Here is a 24,428-nt window from a genome sequence, read left to right as displayed (position 1 = left end):
TAGCCACAGACTTTTCCTGCACAGCCCCTTCCTACTCCAAGAAAGAAACCATGGAATGCTGAGCTTCTGGGTTATATGCGCCATGGCTCTATGCCCTGTGGGGAAAAAATCCTACAAGTGCATTCTGACAGTAAGATCCGTTCAGAAATGCCCCAGACAACTATACCGTACCTCCCATACTGTACAGGACAACTCAAAAACCACCAGACAACTCTACCCCAGACAACTATACCCAGACAAAAAAAAAAAAAAAAAAAAAAAAAAAACATACAGACAACTATACCCCAGACAACTAACCTCCAACAATAACAGAAAAAAAAAAATACCTCAGAAAATACCCCAGACAACTATACCCCAGACAACTATACCTCCAGACAACTATACCTCCAGACAACTAACCCCAGAAACTATACCTCCAGACAAACTAAACTATACCCCCAGACAACTATACCCCCAGACAACTATACCTCCAGACAACTATACCCCAGACCTCCCCCAGACAACTACCCCCACCCCCCAGACACTATACCCCAGACACACCCCCAACTATACCCCCCCCTCCAGACAACTATACCTCCAGACAACTATACCCCAGACAACTATACCTCCAGACAACTATACCCCAGACAACTATACCCCCCCCCCCCCCCCCCCCCCCCGACCATACCCCAGACAACTAACCCCCCCCCCCCCCAGACAACTATACCCCCAGACAACTATACCTCCAGACAACTATACCTCCAGACAACTATACCCCAGACAACTATACCCCCAGACAACTATACCTCCAGACAACTATACCTCCAGACAACTACACCTGCAGAAACTATACCTCCAGACAACTATACCTCCAGACGACTCACCCCCAGACAACTATACCCCCAGACAACTATACCCCCAGACAACTATACCTCCAGACAACTATACCTCCAGACAACTATACCCCCAGACAACTATACCCCAGACAACTATACCTCCAGACAACTATACCTCCAGACAACTACACCCGCAGAAACATACCTCCAGACAACTATACCCCCAGACAACTATACCCCAGACAACTCTACCCCCAGACAACTATACCCCCAGACAACTATACCTCCAGACAACTATACCTCCAGACAACTACACCCGCAGAAAACTATACCTCCAGACAACTATACCTCCAGACAACTATACCCCCAGACAACTCTACCCCCAGACAACTATACCCCCAGACAACTAACCTCCAGACAACTATACCTCCAGACAACTATACCCCCAGACAACTATACCCCAGACAACTATACCTCCAGACAACTATACCTCCAGACAACTACACCTGCAGAAAACTATACCTCCAGACAACTATACCTCCAGACAACTCACCCCAGACAACTATACCCCAGACAACTACCCCAGACAACTATACCCCAGACAACTATACCTCCAGACAACTATACCCCCAGACAACTATACCCCAGACAACTATACCCCAGACAACTATACCTCCAGACAACTACACCCGCAGAAAACTATACCTCCAGACAACTATACCCCAGACAACTATACCCCCAGACAACTCTACCCCCAGACAACTATACCCCCAGACAACTATACCTCCAGACAACTATACCTCCAGACAACTATACCCCAGAAACTATACCCAGACAACTATACCTCCAGACAACTAACCCCAGAAAACTAACCCAGACAACTATACCTCCAGACAACTATACCCCCAGACAACTTACCCCCAGACAACTATACCCCCAGACAACTATACCTCCAGACATACCCCAGACAACTATACCCCCAGACAACTATAACAACTAACCCCAGACAACTATACCCCAGACAACTATACCCCAGACAACTACACCCCAAAACTATACCCCAGACAACTATACCCCAGACAACTATACCCCAGACAACTAACCCCAGACAACTATACCTCCAGACAACTAACCCAAACAACATACCCCAGACAACTATACCCCCAGACAACTATACCTCCAGACAACTATACCCCCAGACAACTATACCCCCAGACAACTCTACCCCCAGACAACTCTACCCCCAGACACTCACCCCCAGACAACTATATCCCCAGACAACTATACCTCCAGACAACTATACCTCCAGACAACTATACCCCAGACAACTATACCCCCAGACAACTCTACCCCCAGACAACTCTACCCCCAGACAACTCTACCTCCAGACAACTATACCCCCAGACAACTATACCCCCAGACAACTATACCTCCAGACAACTATACCCCCAGACAACTACACCCCCAGACAACTATACCCCCAGACAACTACACCCCCAGACAACTACACCTCCAGACAACTATACCCCCAGACAACTATACCCCAGACAACTATACCCCCAGACAACTCTACCTCCAGACAACTATACCCCCAGACAACTACACCCCCAGACAACTATACCTCCAGACAACTATACCCCCAGACAACTACACCCCCAGACAAGTATACCCCCAGACAACTACACCCCCAGACAACTACACCTCCAGACAACTATACCCCCAGACAACTATACCTCCAGACAACTCTACCCCCAGACAACTATACCCCCAGACAACTATACCTCCAGACAACTATACCTCCAGACAACTATACCCCCAGACAACTATACCCCCAGACAACTATACCTCCAGACAACTATACCTCCAGACAACTATACCCCCAGACAACTATACCCCCAGACAACTATACCTCCAGACAACTATACCTCCAGACAACTACACCCCCAGACAACTATACCTCCAGACAACTATACCTCCAGACAACTATACCTCCTACAGGGTACAGGAGCATGACATTTCCAACCTGTCCCCTTTCCCAGGCTTAGAAGTTACGACTAACAGCAGGTTCTCCACTACAGCACTAATGACACTTGGGGCTGCATAACTCTCTGTCATGGGTGCTGTCCTGTGCACTGTAAGGTGTTGAACAACATGCCTTGTCTCCACCCACCGGATGCGAGAACACCCATCCCAGTGCAACTACCAAAATTGTTTCCAGACATTGCGAAGTGTTACTTGAGGAACACAATTATCCCTGGGTAGCAGAAGAATGTCATAGATAGATGATGGACTGCTAGATAAATAGATAGATTGATAGAGGGATGGATGGATAGATAGATAGACAGACGGATAGATAGATAGATAGATAGATAGATAGATAGATAGATAGATAGATAGATAGAGATGAGAGTTGGATAGAGAAGTAGGTAGAATGATGATAGATAGATGATAGATAGATAGATAGATAGATTAGATAGATAGATAGATAGATAGACAGACAGACGGATAGATAGATAGATAGATGATAGATAGAGATGAGAGTTGGATAGAGAAGTAGGTAGAATGATAGATGATAGAGATAGATAGATAGATAGATAGATAGATAGATAGATAGATGATAGACAGACAGGCAAATAGATGATAGATGATAGATGACAGAAAATCATTGACAGGTTAGGTAGATGATAGGTGTATATAATAGAGACAGATAGGTCGATGGATAATCATAGACGATAGATAGATCTATAGATAGGCAGACAGACAGACAGGATCTGTCATGCTAAGGCAAGATTCCTCAACCTTCAGTCCTACTGACACATGAGGTTGGATCACTCTTTTCTGTGGGGCGTCCTGTGGACTGCAGGGTGTTGAGCAGCATCCCTGGGCTCCACCCACTAGATGCCAGGAGCATCCCTGCTATCAGTGTGGCAACTCAAAGCCTCAAGATATCGACAAGTGTCCCTGTGGATAAACATGATCCCTGGTTGAGAATGGCTGGATGGCAGCATCTGTATCTGGGGGTGTCACCTTGGGCCTGCATAGATTGAATGACACATCACCGAACTGGAGACCACAGAGCTGCCTCCCCACTGTGGCAGTGATGCATGAGACTCCACACAAAGGGAACCAAATGGTTGCACACAGAGTCATCCTCTCTTAAAAGAAGCACATAGCTCCACTTGGGCATCACCTGGGGTACTTCTTAAAATGCAGGTCTCCCAGCTCCCAAATGCCTGACCCATGCCTACTGAATAAAGATCTCAGTGGGTAGGGACGGGGTAGTGCTTTTAATACCTCCTCCCTTCAAGGTGATGACCTGCACATCAAAGACAGAGAATCACTGCACTAAATGGCTGCATGCTCAAGGTGACAATGGCAGGGAAGTGACCCATTTGTGGTTCCCTTTCCACACCTACAAATTTGCTAGATCAAAGGATAGTTGCAGGGAAGGAGGGGGCAGGGAGAGAGGGGGCACCAGAATGGAAGCAAGTCAAGAAAAATGTAACTGAGACGTAGGATGAGGCTGGCGTGGTTTGGGGTTCTGTATGCTGGCATGGTATGGCTTCTCACCTTAGGCGATCATCGTAACTTTTTTTCCTTTTTTTTTTTTTTTTTTTTTTTTCTGAGATGGAGTCTTACTCTGTCACCCAGGCTGGAGTGCAGTGGTATGATCTCAGCTCATTGCAACCTCTGCCTCCCGGGTTCAAGCACTTCTCCTGTCTCAGCCTCCTGAATAGTTGGGATTACAGACACCCCCCACCATGCCTGGCTAATTTTTGTATTTTTAGTAGAAACAGCGTTCTGCCATGTTGGCCAGGCTGGTCTCAAACTCCTGACCTCAAGTGATCTGCCCAACTTGGCCTCCCAAACTGCTGGGATTACAAACATGAGCCACTGTGCCCGACCCACAACTTCCCCATATCCCAACTTTTAGAAGTAAACTAAACAGCCTGTGACAACCTAATGCAGCAAGCAATGAAAAATACTTGGAACAATCCTCACTTACCTTTACTCAACAGGAACTACTCAGAAATATGATGTGCTACTGTTCAGAGCTCTGAGTGGTCTTTTTCATAAGTCTTTTTTTAGTCTTTACATAGAAACACAGCTCTATACAAATGCACACACATTTAAGTCATGTTGATATGGACAGGAGGCAGGAAGACACTAGATAGAAGAGGGCAGTTCCCAAGCAAAGGCCCCGCCCTCAAGCCTGGAAACCTGTAGTCCTAAATGGAAACAGGCATTCCTATTTTTGTGCCCAAATGTTGCCTTTTGACCCACCATGCCCCCCTGTCCTGTACCCATATAAACCCCAAACCCCAGCCCCCATGTGCAGACAGACAGATGAGTAGAAATGCAGAGGAACCAAAGAGCAGCACAGCAGAGGAGAGAAGAGAAGGAACATCTGAACACTGAGAGGTGTTCAGCTGGGGATGGCTGGAGAAGAGATTAGCTGCAGGACAACTAGACTCCAGGGGAAGATCATCTCCCCACTCCATCCCCTTTCCAGCTCCCCAACCATCCCACTGAGAGTCACCTCCATCTGGCAACAAACTCTTCTGCATTTACCATCCTTCAGCTGGTTCATGTGACCTGATTCTTCCTGGATGCTGGACAAGAACCCGGGTACCAAGATGGCACTGAGCTGGCTAACGCTTAAGCCACGTGCGGACGGCAGAGCTAAAAGAGCACCGTGGGGCCCAGAGCTCAAAAACACTCACACTAGCTGCTGCACCTGCCCGTCTGCAAGTTCTGCATCCCATAAGAGGTTTCAGTGTGTGGCGGTCAAACAGATGAAGCACACCCCTGTCGCACGTCCTGTGAGGGGGGTCAGGGAACTCTCAGGTTTCAAATCTGATAAGGGAATAATGTACAATAGACTTGGAAGAGACTGTATTAGCTGGTGTATATCCTGGACATATATCCTTCTCTTTTAATTTATTTTTAATTGATGCATAACAGATGTACATAGCTTCAGGGTACATGTAATAATTCAATACATTTATATAATTTGTAAAGATCAAATCAGCCTACTTGGGATATCCATCCACCTTAAATATTTGTCTTTCCTTCATATTAGAACCATTCCAACTCTTCTATTTTGAAATCTACAATAGATTATTGTAAACTAAAGTCACCCTACTGATTATCTAAACACTAGTGCTTATTTCTTCTATCAAACCCTATAATTTTATTTTTTTCCCTCAGTAAATGACATTTCATACACTGCCCTTTGGGGTTTCCACTTCTGGTTCTCAGCTTCTTCTCAGCTGTTAGAAGACCTGATTTTGTCTCGTGTTCCTTCATGCCCCCCTGGATTGGACGGCAAATACTAATTAAATCAGTGGAATCCTGTCTTGGGGTCTGGATCCGGACCCCTTTCCTGTAACACTTGGAGAAGGGATGATTCTGATTTTCAGAAGACAAGGCTTGGGATAGAGCAGGATGCTCACTGGAGTCTTCCCAGAGAGAGCTACAAGACAGCTCAGATTCTGCTGCCAGCTGCCCCCATTCAAATCCTCAGTGCCTCAGTTTACCCATATCTGTGATGGTTAATACTGAATGTCAACTCGTGATCGTGTGAGTTAATACTTAATAAACTCCTCTCTCTATATATATTTGTATTGCATTAGTTCTGTCCCTCTAGAGAACCCTGACTAATACACCATCTGTAAAACGACATCAGGCATGACACTCCCGTCATAGGGCTGAGGGACAATCAACTAAGTTAATCCATGCCTAGTGCATAGGAAGTGCTGCTGTCATTCAAAGAATTTAGCACAGGACAGGGTGTGGTGGCTGATGCCTGTAATCTCAAGATTTGGGGAGGCCAAGGCAGGAGGATCGTTTGAGCTGAGACGTTCAAGTCCAGCCTGGACAACATAGTGAGATCCTGTCTCTACAAAAAGTTTTAAAAAGTAGTCAGGCACAGCTGCAAATGCCTGTAGTCCCAGCTACTCTGGAGGCTGAGGTGGGAGGTTTGTTCGAACCCCTGGGGTGAAGGCTGCAGGGAGCTATGATGGAACCACTGCACTCCAGTCGAGGTGACACAGTGGGTCCCTCCCTCAAAAAAATTAAAACACATTATAAAAAAGAAAACATTTTCTGTCATAAGTGCATTTAATACAACTACCCTACCAAACGCCATAGCTTAGCCTTACCTGCCTTCAAAGTGCTCAGAACACTTTCATCAGCCAACGGATGGACAAATCATCTAGCACACAGTTGACTTTAAATGAGGTGTTGCATACCTCACATCATTTATTGAATATTGTACTGAAAGTGAAAAACAGAATGGCTGGGTGGGGCCGGGCACGGTGGCTCACACTTATAATCCCAGCACTTTGGGAGGCCGAGGCAGGTGGATCACCAGAGGTCAGGAGTTCAAGACCAGCCTGGCCAACATGGTGAAACCCAGTCTTTACTAAAAATACAAAAATTAGCTGGGTGTAGTGGCGGGAGCATATAATCCCAGCTACTTGAGATGCTGAGGCAGGAGAATTGCTTGAACATAGGAGGTGGAGGTTGCAGTGAGCTGAGATTGTGCCACTGCACTCCAGCCTGGGCAACAGAATGAAACAACACGACATCTCAAAAAAAAAAAAAAAGAAAAGAAAAGAAAAGTTGTGTGGGTACTCAAAGTACAGTTTTAGTTTGTACTGAATGCATCCCAATTTTGCACCATTCTAAAGTTGAAAAATCTTAAATTGAACCATCATGTCAAAACATGGTAAGTTGGGATCTGTCTGTATCCGCACTTGGTAGAAGTTGATTTGCCCAAGGGGATATGGTTAACCTTTGGCTCTTACTGTGAATGACATAAACTCCTAGAAGTATTTTTCTGGGGAGGTGGGTTTACTGTTGAACAACTCCCTGTAAACAGAAACTAGTGAATGCATGGCCGCATTGTCCACTTACTAGGTGAGATCTGAAGACAGCACAGAATAATAAAAAATTCTCACTGCAGATCCTAGACTATGTCCACCAGGATCTATCCATCCTGACACTGCCTCCGCCCATAAACAACCAACTCCAATCTCAATGACATCCAAGTCTTTAAACAGGATAAACAGGAAGTGCTGCCACAGGAACATCTGAATGATGTGTTTTAACTCCTAACAGAAATACTTCTCTCTCTTAAGATGCGCCCAGGTATTCCCTTCTCTGGAATCGCCACATTAAAATGACCAAAGAAACTTAACCGTTGTTCAAATCCTATACAGTATGAGTTCATTGGAGTTTCTTAAAGAAGTCCTTGCACGGAACTAAAAAATCTAATCTTGGCATCTGGGACAGCCAGCCTCCAAGTTTATATTGAAGTTTTTGATGTGAACAATTCAGGTGGTTTTAATTTGCAAGAATGAATGACAGTGTTTAGGAAAAGGTTTAAAAATCTGAACAAATACAACCCTTCCGGCAAACGAATCTCTAGTAATCCGCCCCACAGGATGAAGTAGTTTCAACTCTATTTTTACCCTATGGAAATGGTCAGAACTAATTTTTAAAATCAGAAAGACATGACTGACATTCCCCACACGCCCAGTCATGCTTGAATCATGGAGTTAAATAGGTCATTTTTTAAATGCTTGGGACACATGGATCAAAACAGGAAAATATGGTGAATATCCAGATGGTATCAGCTAACATCCTGCCTTTCTGGATCGAATTCCCAGATTCCAAATTGGAGCAGCCCGTCTTCTCCCTCCCCTCTCAGTCACCCATCGCTCTTAGTCTCCTTTCTAATCCCACTGGGCAAATTATCCCCATTCACTTCATAGCAACTCCTTTGGAAAGAGTTTCTTAAAGCAAGAACAGAAAAATCCACGCCCAGGCAGATCTCCCTCAAAGCAAAACGCCTCTTACCTCGGGTGTGCATTAGAAAACACAGGAACGCAAGACAGGGAAGTCCCCACCAGCTCTCCATGGTTTGCTTCAGGATGCAAGAACCTCAGTGGACTCCCCACCCAAGCGGACTGTGAGATCCGGCCTCTCCACCCTCCTGTTGTTGACTTCTGGTCTCCCAGCTTGGAAGGAAGGGAGGCGATGTCTTCAAGTGGAAAATATGAACCGAACTGCCAGAAACAAATGGGCTCCAAGCTCAGATCCCAAACTCCACAGCTGAAAACCTGTGGGACCAGTGTAGGCACGCTCAGTCACGAGTCGGAGCCAGCCTCCCAGGGCTGCCCCAACCAATCCGCAGCCGCACAGAGGATGGGGAAACTCGGGTGGTTCCCAAGCGCCAATGGGCACCTCAGGCTTCTGGAAGCCGGCACACTTGTTTGGCAACTCTGCTCGCTGCGGGTGTGGAAGCTGTAGCAAGTTCAAAGTCACCAACCCAGAAACCAGAGAAGACACTGGCCGCCTGTAATCTTCCTCCTGCAGGACGTGACAGTACAGTGATACCCAGGGTGGGGTTAATGTTCACATCAGTGCAAAGACCTCAGTTGAAGTCTTGGCTTTTATACCTAACAAACTCGGTGACTTCCAAGAGGCATTTTTCATCCTCAGCCTTCAGTTGTCTCTGTAGGTGGCAGAACTAATATTTCAGCAGAGACGGTTGTTCAGGAAAAGCAGATGACATGTGGCTTTTTGTGTCTTTCACTTAAATCTGAGACATTTTATGTAACTACCAAAATTTACATCTTCTGTTTGAAATCTCCTTGGAGAAGAAATATGACTGGATAGCTCAGTTCAATGATTAATCCTGCTTTCACAATGGTTATAATTATATTTTTCCCTGCAGATCTGTAACTGTGTCTAATTTATCCATATACAACTCGTGGGTTAACCCTTACACTCTACCCACCATGAAGCAGTAGGCGAGAACTTAAAAAGTTAGCATTTGCAAACAGCTTTGAAGTCCTCTGGTAAATAGATTAACTGCAGGAGAAAGGGGAAAATCAGTCTTAGTTATGAGGGCAGCTTCTAAATTCCCAGAGAAGCAGGATTCATGTCAAACAGACCCAAAAGGAGAAATAAACCTTGGACTTTTCTGTCTGCAAATTTGAGCACCTGGAGTGTTAAGTCTGTTCATGTCGCTGATCTGGTGTTTGGGATTTGCCTTCTATGTAATATCTTCCTCTTTTTTTTTTTTTTTTTTCGAGACAGAGTCTCACTCTGTTGCCCAGGCTGGAGCGCAGTGGTGTGATCTCAACTCACTACAACCTCTGCCTCTCAGGTTCAAGCGATTCTCCTGCCTCAGCCACCCGAGTAGCTGGGATTACAGGCACCTGACACCACGCCCGGCTAATTTCTGTATTTTTAGTAGATACAGGGTTTCACTGCATTGGCCGGGCTGGTCTTGAACTCTTGACCTCAAGTGATCCACCTGCCTCAGCTTCCCAAAGTGCTGGGATTACAGGTGTGAGCCACCGCGCCTGGACTGCAACATCTTTATAAAGGTAAGTTACTTGGATGGATTAAGTTCCTGTGCACACAGGTGTGTGTGTGCACGTGTGTCTGTGTGTGTGCATGTGTGTGCGTGTGCGTGTGTGCGTGTGCATGTGTGTGTGTGTGTGTGTGTGTGTGCATATGGGGGAAATGCTCTAAGGCAGTTAGCTTGTGCAGTCCTAAGCTCTGAGTGGCAGAGTCCAGGAAGCAGTTGATGCATTTAGAAAGATACTTCCTTCAAAGTCCCCTGACCCTAAAGAGGACTCACACCGTGACATCTGCTACAAAGTGGATGGACGTCAAAAACTGCTGAGTTAGAGAAAACAGACACAGAAGAACGCATTGTGTAGGATTCCATTTCTCTGAAATGTCCAGAACAGGCAAATCTGCAGAGACAGAAAGCACATTGCCAGTTGCCAGGGGCTGGAAAGATGTGGGAATGGATATATTATGAGTTGCATTTTGTCCCCTGCAAACTTCATATATTGAAACCGTACCTTCAGTACTTCAGAATGTGACTTTCTTTGGAAATAAGATCTTTGCAGATGTATTACTTTGGTGCAAAAGTAATTGCAGTTTTCACCATTACTTTTTTTTTTTTTGGGACACATGCTCACTCTGTCACCCAGGCTGGAATGCAGTGGCGCGATGCCAGCTCACTGCAACTTCTGCCTCCTGAGTTCAAGTGATTCTTCTGCCTCAGCCTCCTGAGTAGCTGGAATTACAGGCGTGCACCACCATACCCAGTTAATTTTTGCATTTTTAGTAGAGACGGGGTTTCACCATGTTGGCCAGGCTGGTCTCGAAATCCTGACCTTGTGATCCGCCCACCTCGGCCTCTCAAAGTGCTGAGATTACAGGCGTGAGCTAGCGTGCCCAGCCCCTCGCCATTACTTTTAAAGGTGAAAACCACAATTACTTTTGCACCAACCTAATCATTAGTTAAGATGAGGTCATACTGGAACAGGATGGGCCCCAATGCAATATGATTGGTATTTTAAAAGACGAGAGAAATCTGGACACTGACATGCACACAGGGAGAAGGCCTTGGGAACATGAAGTGGGAGATTGGGGTGATGCACCTACAAGCCAAGGGATGTTGGCAGCAAACCACTGGACGCAACAGGAGGGGCATGGAATCCATTCTACCTCACAGTGTCAGAAGAAATCAGCCCTGCTAGCTGGGCCTGGTGGCTCACGTCTGTAATCCCAGCACTTTGGGAGGCTGAGGTGAGCAGATCACTGGAGATTAGAAGTTCGAGACCAGCCTGGCCAACATGGTGAAACCCCATTTCTACTAAAAATACAAAAATTAGCTAGGCATGGTGGCGTGCGCCTGTAATCCCAGCTACTTGGGAAGCTAAGGCAGGAGAATCTCTTGAACCTGGGAGGCGGAGGTTGCAGTGAGCCAAGATTGTGCCACCACACTCCAGACTGGGCAACAGAAACAGAGTGAGACTCTGTCAGAAAGAAAGAGAGAGAGAGCGAGAGAGAGAGAGAAGAAAGAGAAAGAAGAAAGAAAGGAAGAAAGAAGAAGAGGAAGAAGAAGAAGGGAAGGAAGGAAGGAAGGAAGGAAGGAAGGAAGGAAGGAAGGAAGGAAGGAGAAGGGGAAAGGTAAGGAAAGGAAGAAAGAGAAAGAAAGGAAGGAGGGAAGGCAGGAAGGGAGGAAGGGAGGGAGGAATCCACCCTGTTTGTTCCTTGATTTCAGACCTCTATGCTCCAGAACTGTGACAGCTTAACTGTCTGTTTTTCAAGCCCCCTCCTCAGTTTGAAGCATGTTTTTATGACAGCCCCAGGAAGCCAATATAAAAAACAGCTGCTAATGGGATTTCTTTTGGGGGCAGTGAAAATATCTTGGAGCTAGGTAGAAGTAGTGGCCACACAACACTGTGAAAGCAGCAAGCAGCCTGAATTGTTCACTTTAAAATGGTGAATTCTCCTGTCATCCCAGCACTTTGGGAGGCTGAGGCGGGTGGATCACCTAAGGTCAGGAGTTCAAGACCAGCCTGGCCAACATGATGAAACTCATCTCTACTAAAAATACAAAAATTAGCCAGATGTGGTGGTGACTGCCTGTAATCCCAACTACTTGGCAGGCTGAGGCATGAGAATTGCCTGAACCCGGGAAGCGGAGGTTGCAGCGAGACGAGATCACGCCAGCCTGGGCAACAGAGACTCCGTGTCAAAAAAAAAGGTAAATTCTATGATTTGTGAATTTCACCTTAATAAAAAAAATGTTTCCCAAAAGGTAGTGAGGAATTAGGTTAAATGGCTAAATTCAGGAAATCCTCTCAGATGTAATGAAGGCGCAAAATAATTGCTACGATTTCCCCCATGCCTAACATGTGGCAGTGTTGTAAGTATTTTACATGCTTCTTAAGGCAGGAGTAGATAAGCTTTTCCGCAGAAGGTCAGATAGTAAAGGCGTTTAACTTTGCAAACCATATGGATTCTGCTGCAATATGTAACCAATGTCTGTGTGTCAAGTGGACTTTATGGACATAAAAATTTGAGTGTCACATAATTTTCATGCATCACGAAATATTATTGTTCTTTAGAGTTTTAAAAATTATTCAGACATGTATAAACCATTCTTGGCTGGGCACCATGGCTCATGTCTGTAATCCCAGGACTTTGAGAGCCAGAGGCAGGCGGATCACTTGAGGCCAGGAGTTCGAGACCAGCCTGGCCAACATGGTGAAACCCTATCTCTACTGAGAATACAAAAAGTAGCTGGGCGCAGCGGTGCATGCCAGTAGTCCCAGCTGCTCAGGTGGCTGAGGCAGGAGAATCGCTCAAACCCAGGGGGCGGAGGTTGCAGTGAGCCGACATCACGCCACTGGACGCCAGCCTGGGCGACAGAGTAAGACTCCATCTCAAAACAACAATAACGACAATAATACAAAAAAATTCTTACCTGGAAAGCTGTACAAAAATTCACCGTGGGCAGATTTGGCTCCCGGGTTCTAGTTTGCCGACATCAGAGCTGTGTGTTGCGGGGGTCCTGTGGAACACAGCTTTATCGCCTCTGCTTCACTGAAGTAACCACAAGGACCACGTGGCCACGTAGCTCGTCTGCAGGTCAGGGCAGGCCGTGTGCCCAGCGGTAATACAAGCAGGCTCCAGATCAGAGCACGTTAGGGGAAAAGCACTCCACTTCACCGCTCGAAGCCTCAGCTGATCAAATGCTGGGAGCTCACAGACATGGCAGAATTCACAAAGCTGATTTTAACTTTCACACCCTCGATACCTTAAAAAGCGTGAATGCATCTCCTTTTCAATGTTCATGGGATGCTCCTGAAAATTCACAATTGCACTACAAAGAAAGCTTTAGCAAACTGTTTTTTTTAAGTAGAAACAAGACAGAAGAGATTCTGTTGCTGTAAAATTGGAAATAAGACTAAGAATATTCTAGGCCACACATGATGGCTCACACCTGTGATCCCAGCACTTTAGGAGGCCGAGGTGGATGGATCACCTGAGGTCAGGAGTTTGAGACCAGCCTGGCCAACATGGTGAAACCACATTTCTACTACAAATACAAAAATTAGCCGGGTTGTGGTGGCGTGTGCCTGTAATCCCAGCTACTCGGGAGGCTGAGGCAGGAGAATCACTCGAACCGGAAAGGTGGAGGTTGTAGTGAGCTTAGATCAGGCCACTGCATTCCAGCCTGGAGGACAGAGTGAGACTCTGTCTCAAAAACAAAATAAAAAGTAATAAAAAATAAAAGAATAAAGATATTCTTATTCTGTGTCACACTAACTTCCTAACTTTGTGATTCCCCCTGGCACACATACAGACATGGATACAACAGGTTTTTAGATATAAAATCAAGAAAAAAAATCAACCTATTCCTTTCTTAGGAGCGTTTGTCAGGAATGGGCAGGAATTAGGTAGAAAGGTGCGTTCATGTTTCATTGTTTGTAGACACTGGCTGTGATGGTTCATACTGACTGTCAACCTGATTGGATTGATTAACACAAAGTGTTGATCCTGGGTGTGTCTGTGAGGGTGTTGCCAAAGGAGATTACCATTTGAGTCAGCGGGCTGGGAAAGGCAGGCCCCCCACCCTTAATCTGGGTGGGCAGCTGCCATCAAAGCTAGAATATAAAGCAGGCAAAAAAAATGCAAAAAGAGACACTGCCTCGCCTCCCAGCCTACATCTCTGTCCCGTGCTGGATGCTTCCTGCCCTCAAACATCGGACTCCAAATTCTTCAGTTTTGGGACTGGGACTGGCTCTCCTTGCTCCTCAGCCTGCAGATGGCCTATTGTGGGACCTTGTGATCCTGTGAGTTAATACTTAATAAACTCCCCTTTGTGTGTATATATATATATTCCATTAGTTCTGTCCCTCTAGAGAACGCTAATATACAGACAAATCACTCCCCAAGGAGATGGTGCAAATTCACAGCAGTAAAATTGAAAATGGATAATGAAACCAGGAAAGCAAACAAAGCAGCAATATCACCCGGACGTTTTAAAAAACTTTTAATGTTGAGTTGACGGGAAAACAAAAGCTGAAAATACTAAATACTAGAAAATGACCATGATACAAACTCCCCATGAAAGAACCTGAGAGCTTGCAGTACACAGATGAAAACTTAGAACCTCGCGTGTTGACAACATGAAGCAAGAAAGAATGAAGATAAATGGAATGAACATTCAACTCAAGAAGTCATCATGTGGGGAGAGTATCACATGAAACCCCAGAAAAGCAGGTGGAGGAAATTAATGCACTGAAAACTGAGAAATGATTTGCCAAATAATTTAAACATTATTTGAGAAAACTACAGTAGACAAAGATAACAAACTAATGACAGCACAAAAGAAGAAGAATGCGAGCTTCTCCGTACACTTGGAGGATGCGGAAGAATTATAAACAACTACTTTGTTCTAATCTGCACTGTGATATTTGAAAACTTAACTAATTATGAATGACTTTCCAATGAAGAAGTAGAAATACAGAAAGTTTTTTTTAAAAAAATTCATTTCCCGGCTGGGTACAGTGACTCATGCCTGTCATCCCAGCACCTTGGGAGGCCAAGGCAGGCAGATCACTTGAAGTCAGGAGTTTGAGCCAGCCTGGCCAACATGGTGAAACCCCATCTCTACTAAAAATACAAAAATTAGCCGGGCATGGTTGTATATGCCTGTAATCCCAGCTACTCAGGAGGCTGAGGCAGGAGAATTGCTTGAACTTGGGAGGTGGAGGTTGCAGTGAGCCAAGATTGCACCACTGGACTCCAGCCTGGGTGACAGGGTGAGACTCCACCTCTAAATAAATAAATAAATAAATATCTCTCCATCAGAGAGAAACAAAAACCCTTTGCCCCCTCTAAAACACACACACACACACACACACACACACACACACACACACACATACACACACAGCCCACGCCCAGAAAACTTTAGCCAATCAGATTTTCCACAATAGAAGAAAATCTACCAAAATGTATGTATGAAGCACAATATTGAAATATATTACATGCAAACATATAACACACATGAATTTGACTTTTGAATATTGACACAATAATCTCAAAGAAAATAACAAAACTAAAGTGTAACACCAAATAAGATTGGATTGAAGGATGATCGATTATATGTCATTATATTTAATTCACCATATTAATAGGTCAAAGTAGAAAACCATAGTCATCATGATGTATCCCAAAAAAACAACTGATTGAACTTAATACCCATTCCTGACAAATGTTCTTAAGAAAGGAATACATTTTTAATTATTTTATAGATGCAAACCTGTTGTAACCCTCACAAAAGTGTTAGAAGAATAGATACTTTTTTTCATGTTTTTTTTTTTTAGGTGGACTCTTGTTCTGTCGCCAGGCTGGAGTGCAGTGGTGCGATCTGGGCTCACTGCAACCTCCACCTCCCGGGTTCAAGCAATTCTCCTGCCTCAGCCTCCCACGCCCAGCTAATTTTTGTATTTTTAGTAGAGACGGGGTTTCACCATGTTGGCCAGGATGGTCTCGATCTCCTGACCTCTTGATCCAGCTGCCTCGGCCTCCCAAAGTGCTGGGATTACAGGCGTGAGCCACCGCACTCGGCCTTTTTCATGATTTTATATATGAAAACCTTTTGTATCCCCACAAAAGTGTTAGAATAATATTTTTTTCATAATTTTATATATGAAAATCTGTTGTATCCCCACGAGGTGTTAGTAGATGCATTTTTTCATGATTTATATATGAAAACCTGCTGTATCTCCACAAAATGTTAAAAGAATAAATTTTTTCATAATTTTATATACAAAAGCCTGTTGTATCCATGACTGTATGTATGCCCATATGAATCATGAATTAAGGAAGTTAACATGGCACAGAATTAACATAAGTAGGTAGTTTAAATATATAAAATATTAAAGATACAAATCAACATAAAAATATGAAAACACTATGAAGAGATACAAAAGAAGTCAACTAAAAAAACAGATGTATCGGGCCGGGCGCGGTGGCTCACACCTGTAATCCCAGCATTTTGGCAGGTCAAGGTGAGCGGATCATGAGGTCAAGAGATCGAGACCATCCTGGCCAAAATGGTGAAACCCTGTCTCTACTAAAAATACAAAAATTAGCTGGGCATGGTGGCCTGTTCTCTTCCCTGCAATACATGGCAACTTTTCCACATTGAGAATTGTTTCCCCATTAAGGCTTCCAAAATACATGTCTCTATGAGAGCTTGGAGAGGGCTCCACTTGCATTCTGTGCTAATCTCATAGAGATTTAAAGTCCTGATATTCGGAATGGGATTGACATCATAAACTTTCCTCCACCAGAAAATGAGGATATCATCAGTACGTCCTCAGTCGCACAGGCAGGCTAACGTGAAGCTGTTAAAACAGTCATCCAGAGAAAGGCAATTTCAAGGGAATGTCTCATTTTGCCACTGATGATGGTGTTAAAAACTGACTGCTGCACGTCACAGAAGCTAGGTTTCCCATGAACCTCTCTATGCAAAAGTATGGTGTTACCATACCCATGTCAAAAATCGTCTGATTTGGGGAAAGAGGTTGGATGAAGGAGTCAGTCATAAATGCTGGGTCTTTCTCATTTCTAAGCTCAGAAACTCCGCCTTCAATGTCAGTTCTGGGTGGGAGTCATCCAAGCAGTCCCCCTGCTGTTGAGGGTTCGACACCTTGTCACATCCCATCATTCTCAGGGTATTGATGGGCACAGCCAGCTGGCTTTTTCTGGCATTGGAGTCATTTCTTCTGATTTTGACACTAGTGATAACTTGGAGTGTGCAATATCGGGTGAACACAGTGGCGGGAACCCCTTGGTTCTTACCCTTTCATTGCTTCTTTGAGCCAATACCTATAGGATGCCGCCTGTGGTGCAGATGTGTGGAGATGACCTTCTAGATTGTCCAGGATGTACTGACACATCACAAATGCCTCATCCTCTCCACCCTTGAGGGGGCCAACCACGAACGTGGATGTTTAATTGTTTAAGGACACTGCCAGTCCATTCCCCATAGAAGTTTCGCAAATGCCCAGGACTTAAATGATGTCTCAGATCTGTTTCCTAAGAGCCCTACAAACTTTCTGATTATTGCCAATCTCTTAGTTGAAAAATGATGTCAAATGGGCTATCTTCGTAAAATCATCTGCGTTCCATTTCTGGAAAACATTTGAATTGCCCTTTGTTTTTATATGGGTGTTGGGTCCTTTTCTTATTGACCTATAGGGACTGTTGACGCCTTAGTGAAGTAGGTGGCAGATAGTCTTTTTCACTTAATCCTTAGTCTGGTGAAACTTCAAGGGCCGAAAGCTGGATTAACCAGCAAGCCTGGCGGCTTTGCTGAGTGACCAATGACACGTTATCAAGTTACAGGGTGGTGTTTCTAGTCCTCCCCAGTGAATCATCAAGAAGTGTCTTTGAGGTGAGATTCTTCACACTGACTAACTTTAGAATAATAAAAAGAAAAAATACATTAAATCTGTTCTCATTCTATGAATAACACTGACATTTTTGTAAGTATTATAACCATACTATCCACAGAAATGGCTCATTAAGCAAGAAGCAGAATAGTAAAAAGTAGTAAAAAAAAAAAAAAAGGTATTTTTTAGATATGTCAAATTAGGGCTTATTTAGAAATAAATCTATACTTCCAAGAAATCTGTCAACAAGACTTATTTTTTTGTGGAGGGTGGATGTCTTTGTAGATGATTCATTTTAATTTCTCATGGACATAAAAATAAACATGATTTTATTGAAAGTGGGTTATTTGAAAAATAGAGTTTAAATTATATGGCTTGTTGGATCATTAAATACCTGGGTAAAACAACTCTGTTTCATTATTTTGGAACTTCTAGGTAAAGAAAGTCCTATGATTTTGGGAATGATGATTAAAAAGTTATTTAAGGGCTGGGCCAGGCACGGTGGCTCACACCTGTAATCCCAGCACTTTTGGAGGCCTTGGCAGGCTGATCACTTGAGGTCACGAGTTTGAGACCAGCCTGGCCAACATGGTGAAACCCAGGCTCTACTAAAAATAGAAAAATCAGCCGGGTGTGGTGGCACACGCCTGTAGTCCCAGATACTTGGGAGGCTGAAGCAGGAGAATCACTTGAACCCAGGAGGCGGAGGTTGCAGTGAGCCAAGATCGCCCCGCTGCACTCCAGCCTGGGTGACAGAGCAAGACTCTGTCTCAAAAAAAAAAAAAAAAAAAAAAAAAAAAAGTTACTTAAGGGTTAATAGAACATAGAATAAAATGCTTTATAAATTTTTGAAATAATAGTATTTGGAATAGTATGGTAGTTGCTGGTATCAGAGCCAATCTCTAACTTCTTAAGGAGAGAGGCTTTTCTGTGATTTATTCTGCAAGGGTTTACTGAGCTTCAATACATGCTAGGCAGTGTCGGTAAACAAAAAGACCCTTGACTCATTCATTCTTTTTAACAAGGCAGAAGATCATTACAATCTGGGCCATAATGTATTTAACCAACCCACTTAAGCTGTGGTCAAGTCTTCAGTGTCCGGAAAATGCGGTACATCTTGTACATCTTAGGAAGTACAGTATCTGGATGTAGGGTCTACCTGGATTTAGAGGAGTATCTGGATACAGAGGAGTATCTGGAAGCAGGGAGCATCTGGACTCAAGGGGATACCTAGCTGCAGGGAGAGTATCTGGAAACAGAGAGTATCTGGAAACAGAGAGTATCTGGATGGAGGAGAGTATCTGGCTGGGAGTATCTGGGTGCAGAAGAGTACCCATCCCGATGTGGCAGGACACAGGAAAGGAAAAGAGCCCAACAAGGACATTTTGGAAATAAAGAGCTAGCACTCCGGCTGGAAATCTGCCTTAAAGCCCTAGAAGAAGACAACTTGGCACCCGTCCTGTAATTTACCACGGCCTTCTGTCACATCCACCCACGGCAAAACATTTAAGTAAAAAAAAAAAAGTCCTTGCTTTCTAATTTCTTTTTATTAGTCTGATATGAAAAAGAAATATCCCTACAAATGAAAGAAATATTGAAGAAACAAATTGAAGGGCTTACCTTATTTTAATAAAAAAAAAGTCAGGGCTACCAGGGAAGTTTCAGACGTGCTCAATGGACACGTGATTTGTAAACAGCCGAGATTCTGGGGGACGGGGGGGTGCCTCGGTGGGGTGGACATTTGAGTTACGGGGACTTAACAACGGCCAGCCTTTCACATCCCACGGGAAACCGCCCCCACTGGGCCTTGGAGAATGGGGGTCCAAGTGCCTATCCCCCTTTGGATGTAAAATTCATCGCTAGTGAACACCACCCGCCCAGCAACAAGCAAAGCGCGTCGCAAGATTAAAACAAACAATCCGCCGTGAACAGAAGGCCTCCATCTCTGCTCTCACGCAGGTGTCCTTCGGGGAGGAGCCTCAGGCAGCTGTTCTAACCCTGCTGCCAACACCTGGGCTGTTTCTGCCGACGATCTTCTATTTCTCTAAAAGAGTACGCTGAACTGTGGGAGACAGAGACAAAAGAAAGTCATTCCCAGTTCCCTGAGCACTCACGTGGACACAGTTCCTAAAACTTTCAGGAGCCAGTGGTTTTATTTCTGCATAAGAAAAATGGGCCCAAAACTCATCACGAAAAAGCAAAACCCTAAATCTCAATCAATTCAATCAATTTCATTGAATGATGCCATTCATAAAAAAAAAAAAAAAAAAGGATACTGCAGAAAAAGCAGAAGGAAAACGGCAGAAGGCAATTTCCACTAACGACGTCACAGAGACACTAACAAATGCCTATAACTTACCAAATGGAAGAATAAATCTTCTAAATGAGAGTGTGTAGTTTTTATTGATTTGCAACGATGCTGGGCTGACATTTTCTGGTCCACTCATGTAAGTTTTGGAAACTTTATTCTGCATGTCAGTCTTAAAACTATTTTGGAGGGAGAAGCTGGGATTTGGAAGAAGGAACTAAGAACAATGGTGGCAGAAAACACTGGAATGCCAAGCCCTTCAAGTAACGAGGGCCCCACACATATATACCAATGTACTGGCTAATGAAGCCAGACAACTTCATTACAGTGGGCCGAAGAAATCTTCTGTTTAAGATATAGCTTGTTCTAAACATCTTTCCCTGACTCGAAAGAGCAGTCAACAAGACACTAACTTTCTTTTATTATTATTTTTGAGACAGAGTTTTGCTCTTGTTGCCCAGGCTGGAGTGCAATGGCGCGATCTTGGCTCACCACAACCTCCGCCTCCTGGGTTCAAGCGATTGTCCTGCCTCAGCCTTCCGAGTAGCTGGAATTACAGGCATGCGCCACGATGCCTGGCTAATTTTTTTTTTTTTTTTTAAGTAGAGATGGGGTTTCTCCATGTTGGTCAGGCTGGTCTCAAACTCCCAACCTCAGGTGATCCACCCGCCTCAGCCTCCCAAAGTGCTGGGATTACAGGCATTAGCCACCGCGTCTGGCGAGACACTAACTTTCTAGAAGTCTCTATCTTTAAAATTGAATGACAGGCACGGTGGCTCATGCCTGTAATCCTAGCACTTTGGGAGGCCAAGGTGGGCAGATCACTTGAGGTCAGGAGTTCAAGACCAGTCTGGCCAACATGGCAAAAGCCCCGTCTCTACTAAAAATAGAAAGAAAATTAGTGGGGCATGATGGCGGGTGCCTGTGGTCTCAGCTACTCAGTAGGCTGAGGAAGGAGAATCACTTGAAACCAGGAGGCAGGGGTTGCAGGGAGCACAGGTCACACCACTGCACTCCAGCCTGGGTGACAGAGAAAGACTCCATCTCAAAAAGAAAAAAAATTAAAATACTTTAAATCATTTCATTAAAAATACCTCTCATTTGACAGCTGCTATTAAAAATAAACGCTGCATCTCTCAGGCAAATGAGAAGGTTCCAATGTATGCGCAAATAAAAGAAAAAAATACATGCACATATATACACACATAAATTTTTTTCTTGCCATTTTCAAAAGTGGTTCTGACGGCAAAATGCCTGCCTTTTACCCCAAGAAGCTTCTCACGAATTAAAGTCTCTTCTTAACCACATTTTCCACCTGGCTGAGAGGATTTTTAGAAGGTGATAGCAGGCTGGGTGTGGTAGTTCACGCCTGGAACCCCAGCACTCTGGGAAGCTGAGGTGGGAGGGTTGCTTGAGCTCAGGATGGGCAACCTAGTGAGACCCTGTCTGGGCAACCTAGTGAGAGCTTGTCTCTACAAAATAAAAAAAAACAAATCAGCCGGGCATGGTGGTGCACGCCTGTGGTTCCAGCTAATCAGGAGGCTGAGGTGGGAGGATCCCTTGAGCCCAGGAGGTCGAGGCTGCAGTAAGTTATGATCGTGCCACTGCACTCCAGCCTGGGCGACACAGTGAGACCCTATCTCTAACAACAACAAAAAAAAGTTGACAGCAAAACTTAACAAGTTATATTTCAGGAGATGGACTTTTAATTCCCAGTGCACACCAGCCAGCTGTGGACTTCCCGACGATGCACCAATCGTGTGCCACTTGGAACTTTTTTTTTTTTTTTAAACAGTCTCACTGTGTCGCCCAGGCTAGAGTGCAATGGCACGATCTCGGCTCACTGCAACCTCTACCTCCCAGGTTCAAGCGATTCTCCTGCCTCAGCCTCCCAAGTAGCTGGGATTACAGGCGCCCACCACCACACTCAGCTAGTTTTGTATTTTTCGTAGAGACAGGGTTTCACCATGATGGCCAGGCTGGTCTCGAACTCCTGGGAAAACTTCCTTAATATTTTGTTAAACAGAGACTTAGGCACATATAGGTCTTCTCTGAAGGCCCAGGCCCTAGGAAGTTTACACATTCATTGTCTTTTGAAAGTATCCCTCAAAAGCAACAAGACATAAAGGAAGACATTCAAAGCCATGCAACCAAATTTGAGAATGTGAGCAGGACAGCAAGATGGGAGAGGATGGAGAAGACAGAATGTGAACACTGGCCACGTGTGCAAGCTGCCGTTCCTTGTCCTTCTTACCAGCTGGCTCTGCATTGGCATTCCGGTGGCTCTCCATGTCCACCTCCCCTTGTTCTGCTGCAAACAAGAAGAAAACACACAGAGAGACTCAGTGCAACAGAGAACCCACTCCTCAAAATACACACAAAACACTTGGGCTTTCCCGAGGTCGACGCTCCCATTGCTTGGATGAGGGCACTCAGTTCTGAACTCCAAGGCCCACTGGGAACATGGAATCTAACACTCATCTAAGTGAAGACTTTGCCAGTATTTTTTCATGCATGGCACAGGCAGAGATGAACTTCAACAGGGTAATCCAAGCAGCTTCATTTTCCTCTATTTTAAAGGTTGCTTTCTTCTCCCTAAACACTGAGGAACAGGCACATGGAAGCTCTTTCCATAAAAAAAAAAAAAAAGTATGTGCATCTATGAAAATAAGATTCTTATTTATAACTGCCCCAAACTCATCAAACAAATGCAGACGGCTGGGCTCATGCCTGTAATCCCAGCACTTTGGGAGGCTGATGCAGGTGGATCACTTGAGGTCAGGAGTTCGAGACCAGCCTGGCCAGCATGGTGAAACCCCGTCTCTACTAAAAAATACAAAACTTAGCTGGGGGTGGTGGCGTGCACCTATACTCCCAGCTACTCAGGAGGCTGAGGCAGGAAGATCGTTTGAACCCAAGAGGTGGAGGCTGCAGTGAGCTGAGATCACACTACTGCACTCCAGCCTGGGTGACACGGCAAGACCATCTCAAAATAAAAATAAAAATAAATAAATAAAAATAAATGCAGAGGCTGGGCACGGTGGCTCACACCTATAATCCCAGCACTTTGGGAGGCCCAGGAGGGCGGATCACGAGGTCAAGAGATCGAACCCATCCTGGCCAACATGATGAAACTCCGTCTCTATTAAAAATACAAAAATTAGCTGGGCGTGGTGGCGTGCACCTGTAGTCCCAGCTACTTGGGAGACTGAGGCAGGAGAATCGTTTGAACCCTAGAAGTGGAGGTTGCAGTGAGCTGAGATCGTGGCACTGCACTCCAGCGTGGGTGACAGAGCAAGACTGTCTCAAAATAAAAATTAAAATAAATAAAAATAAATGCAAAGAATCTCAGCAGATTAGCATTTTTTCAGTACCTGGGGAAAGGGGACTTTCTTCCTTTACCCACCTCCACCGATCATCCTTCTCAGGTTGAATTGGCTCTCCTGTCCCCCCTTCTACCTCCCTCAGAATGCAGAGAGGTGAGTGAGGACTCAAGACCACTAAGAGCTGCCCCAGCCGTCAAAGGACAAGACAGCCAAGGGGTCTTGTGTACCCGGTTTTCTTCCTCCTCCAGCATTTTTTCCCAGTCTTGTTTCTATTCCCAAGTTTCTTTTTTTATTTATTTTTTATTATTATTATTTTTTTGAGACAGAGTCTCGCTCTGTCGCCCAGGCTGGAGTGCAGTGGCGCGATCTCAGCTCACTATAACCTCCGCCTCCCAGGTTCAAGCAATTCTCCTGTCTCAGCCTCCAGAGTAGCTGCGATTTCAGGTATGCACCACCACGCCTGGCTAATTTTTTGTATTTTTAGTAGAGATGGGGTTCCACCGTGTTAGCCAGGATGGTCTTGATCTCCTGACCCTGTAATCTGCCCACCTCGGCCCTCAAAGTACTGGGATTACAGGACTGAGCCACCGTGCCCGGCCCTCTATTCCCAAATTTCCATTAAAAAATGTTTCAAACATGCCGCAATGCAAACAGGGTCGACTCCCCAAATGTTGTCGGTGTC

At 44.8% G+C, this 24,428-nt stretch overlaps 2 protein-coding genes across 4 annotated transcripts in view; both read right to left on the bottom strand.

The window, feature by feature from the left end:
- XG (Xg glycoprotein (Xg blood group)) overlaps positions 1-8,965 on the bottom strand; it is a 66,298-nt gene extending 57,333 nt beyond the window's left edge. For both annotated transcript variants that reach the window (XM_030806764.1, XM_030806765.1), the window contains exon 1: positions 8,682-8,965. In XM_030806764.1, the coding sequence (XP_030662624.1) occupies positions 8,682-8,742 (61 nt within the window). In that variant the 5' untranslated portion in view covers positions 8,743-8,965. The remainder of the gene's footprint in view (positions 1-8,681) is intronic.
- Positions 8,966-19,644: 10,679 nt separating this feature from the next.
- CD99 (CD99 molecule (Xg blood group)) overlaps positions 19,645-24,428 on the bottom strand; it is a 53,540-nt gene continuing 48,756 nt past the window's right edge. Inside the window, exons 9-10 of one of the 2 annotated variants that reach the window (XM_030806714.1) lie at positions 22,675-22,731; positions 19,645-20,174 (exon numbers count right to left, since the gene is read on the bottom strand). In XM_030806714.1, the coding sequence (XP_030662574.1) occupies positions 20,149-20,174; positions 22,675-22,731 (83 nt within the window). In that variant the 3' untranslated portion in view covers positions 19,645-20,148. The remainder of the gene's footprint in view (positions 20,175-22,674; positions 22,732-24,428) is intronic. The other variant, XM_030806715.1, reaches the window with a different exon arrangement.

The sequence above is a fragment of the Nomascus leucogenys genome, chromosome X (genome assembly GCF_006542625.1).
Source record: "Nomascus leucogenys isolate Asia chromosome X, Asia_NLE_v1, whole genome shotgun sequence".
Taxonomy (NCBI): Eukaryota; Metazoa; Chordata; class Mammalia; order Primates; family Hylobatidae; genus Nomascus; species Nomascus leucogenys.
Note: the sequence above shows the minus strand (reverse complement) of the source record. Positions and strands in the feature narration are given on the sequence as shown.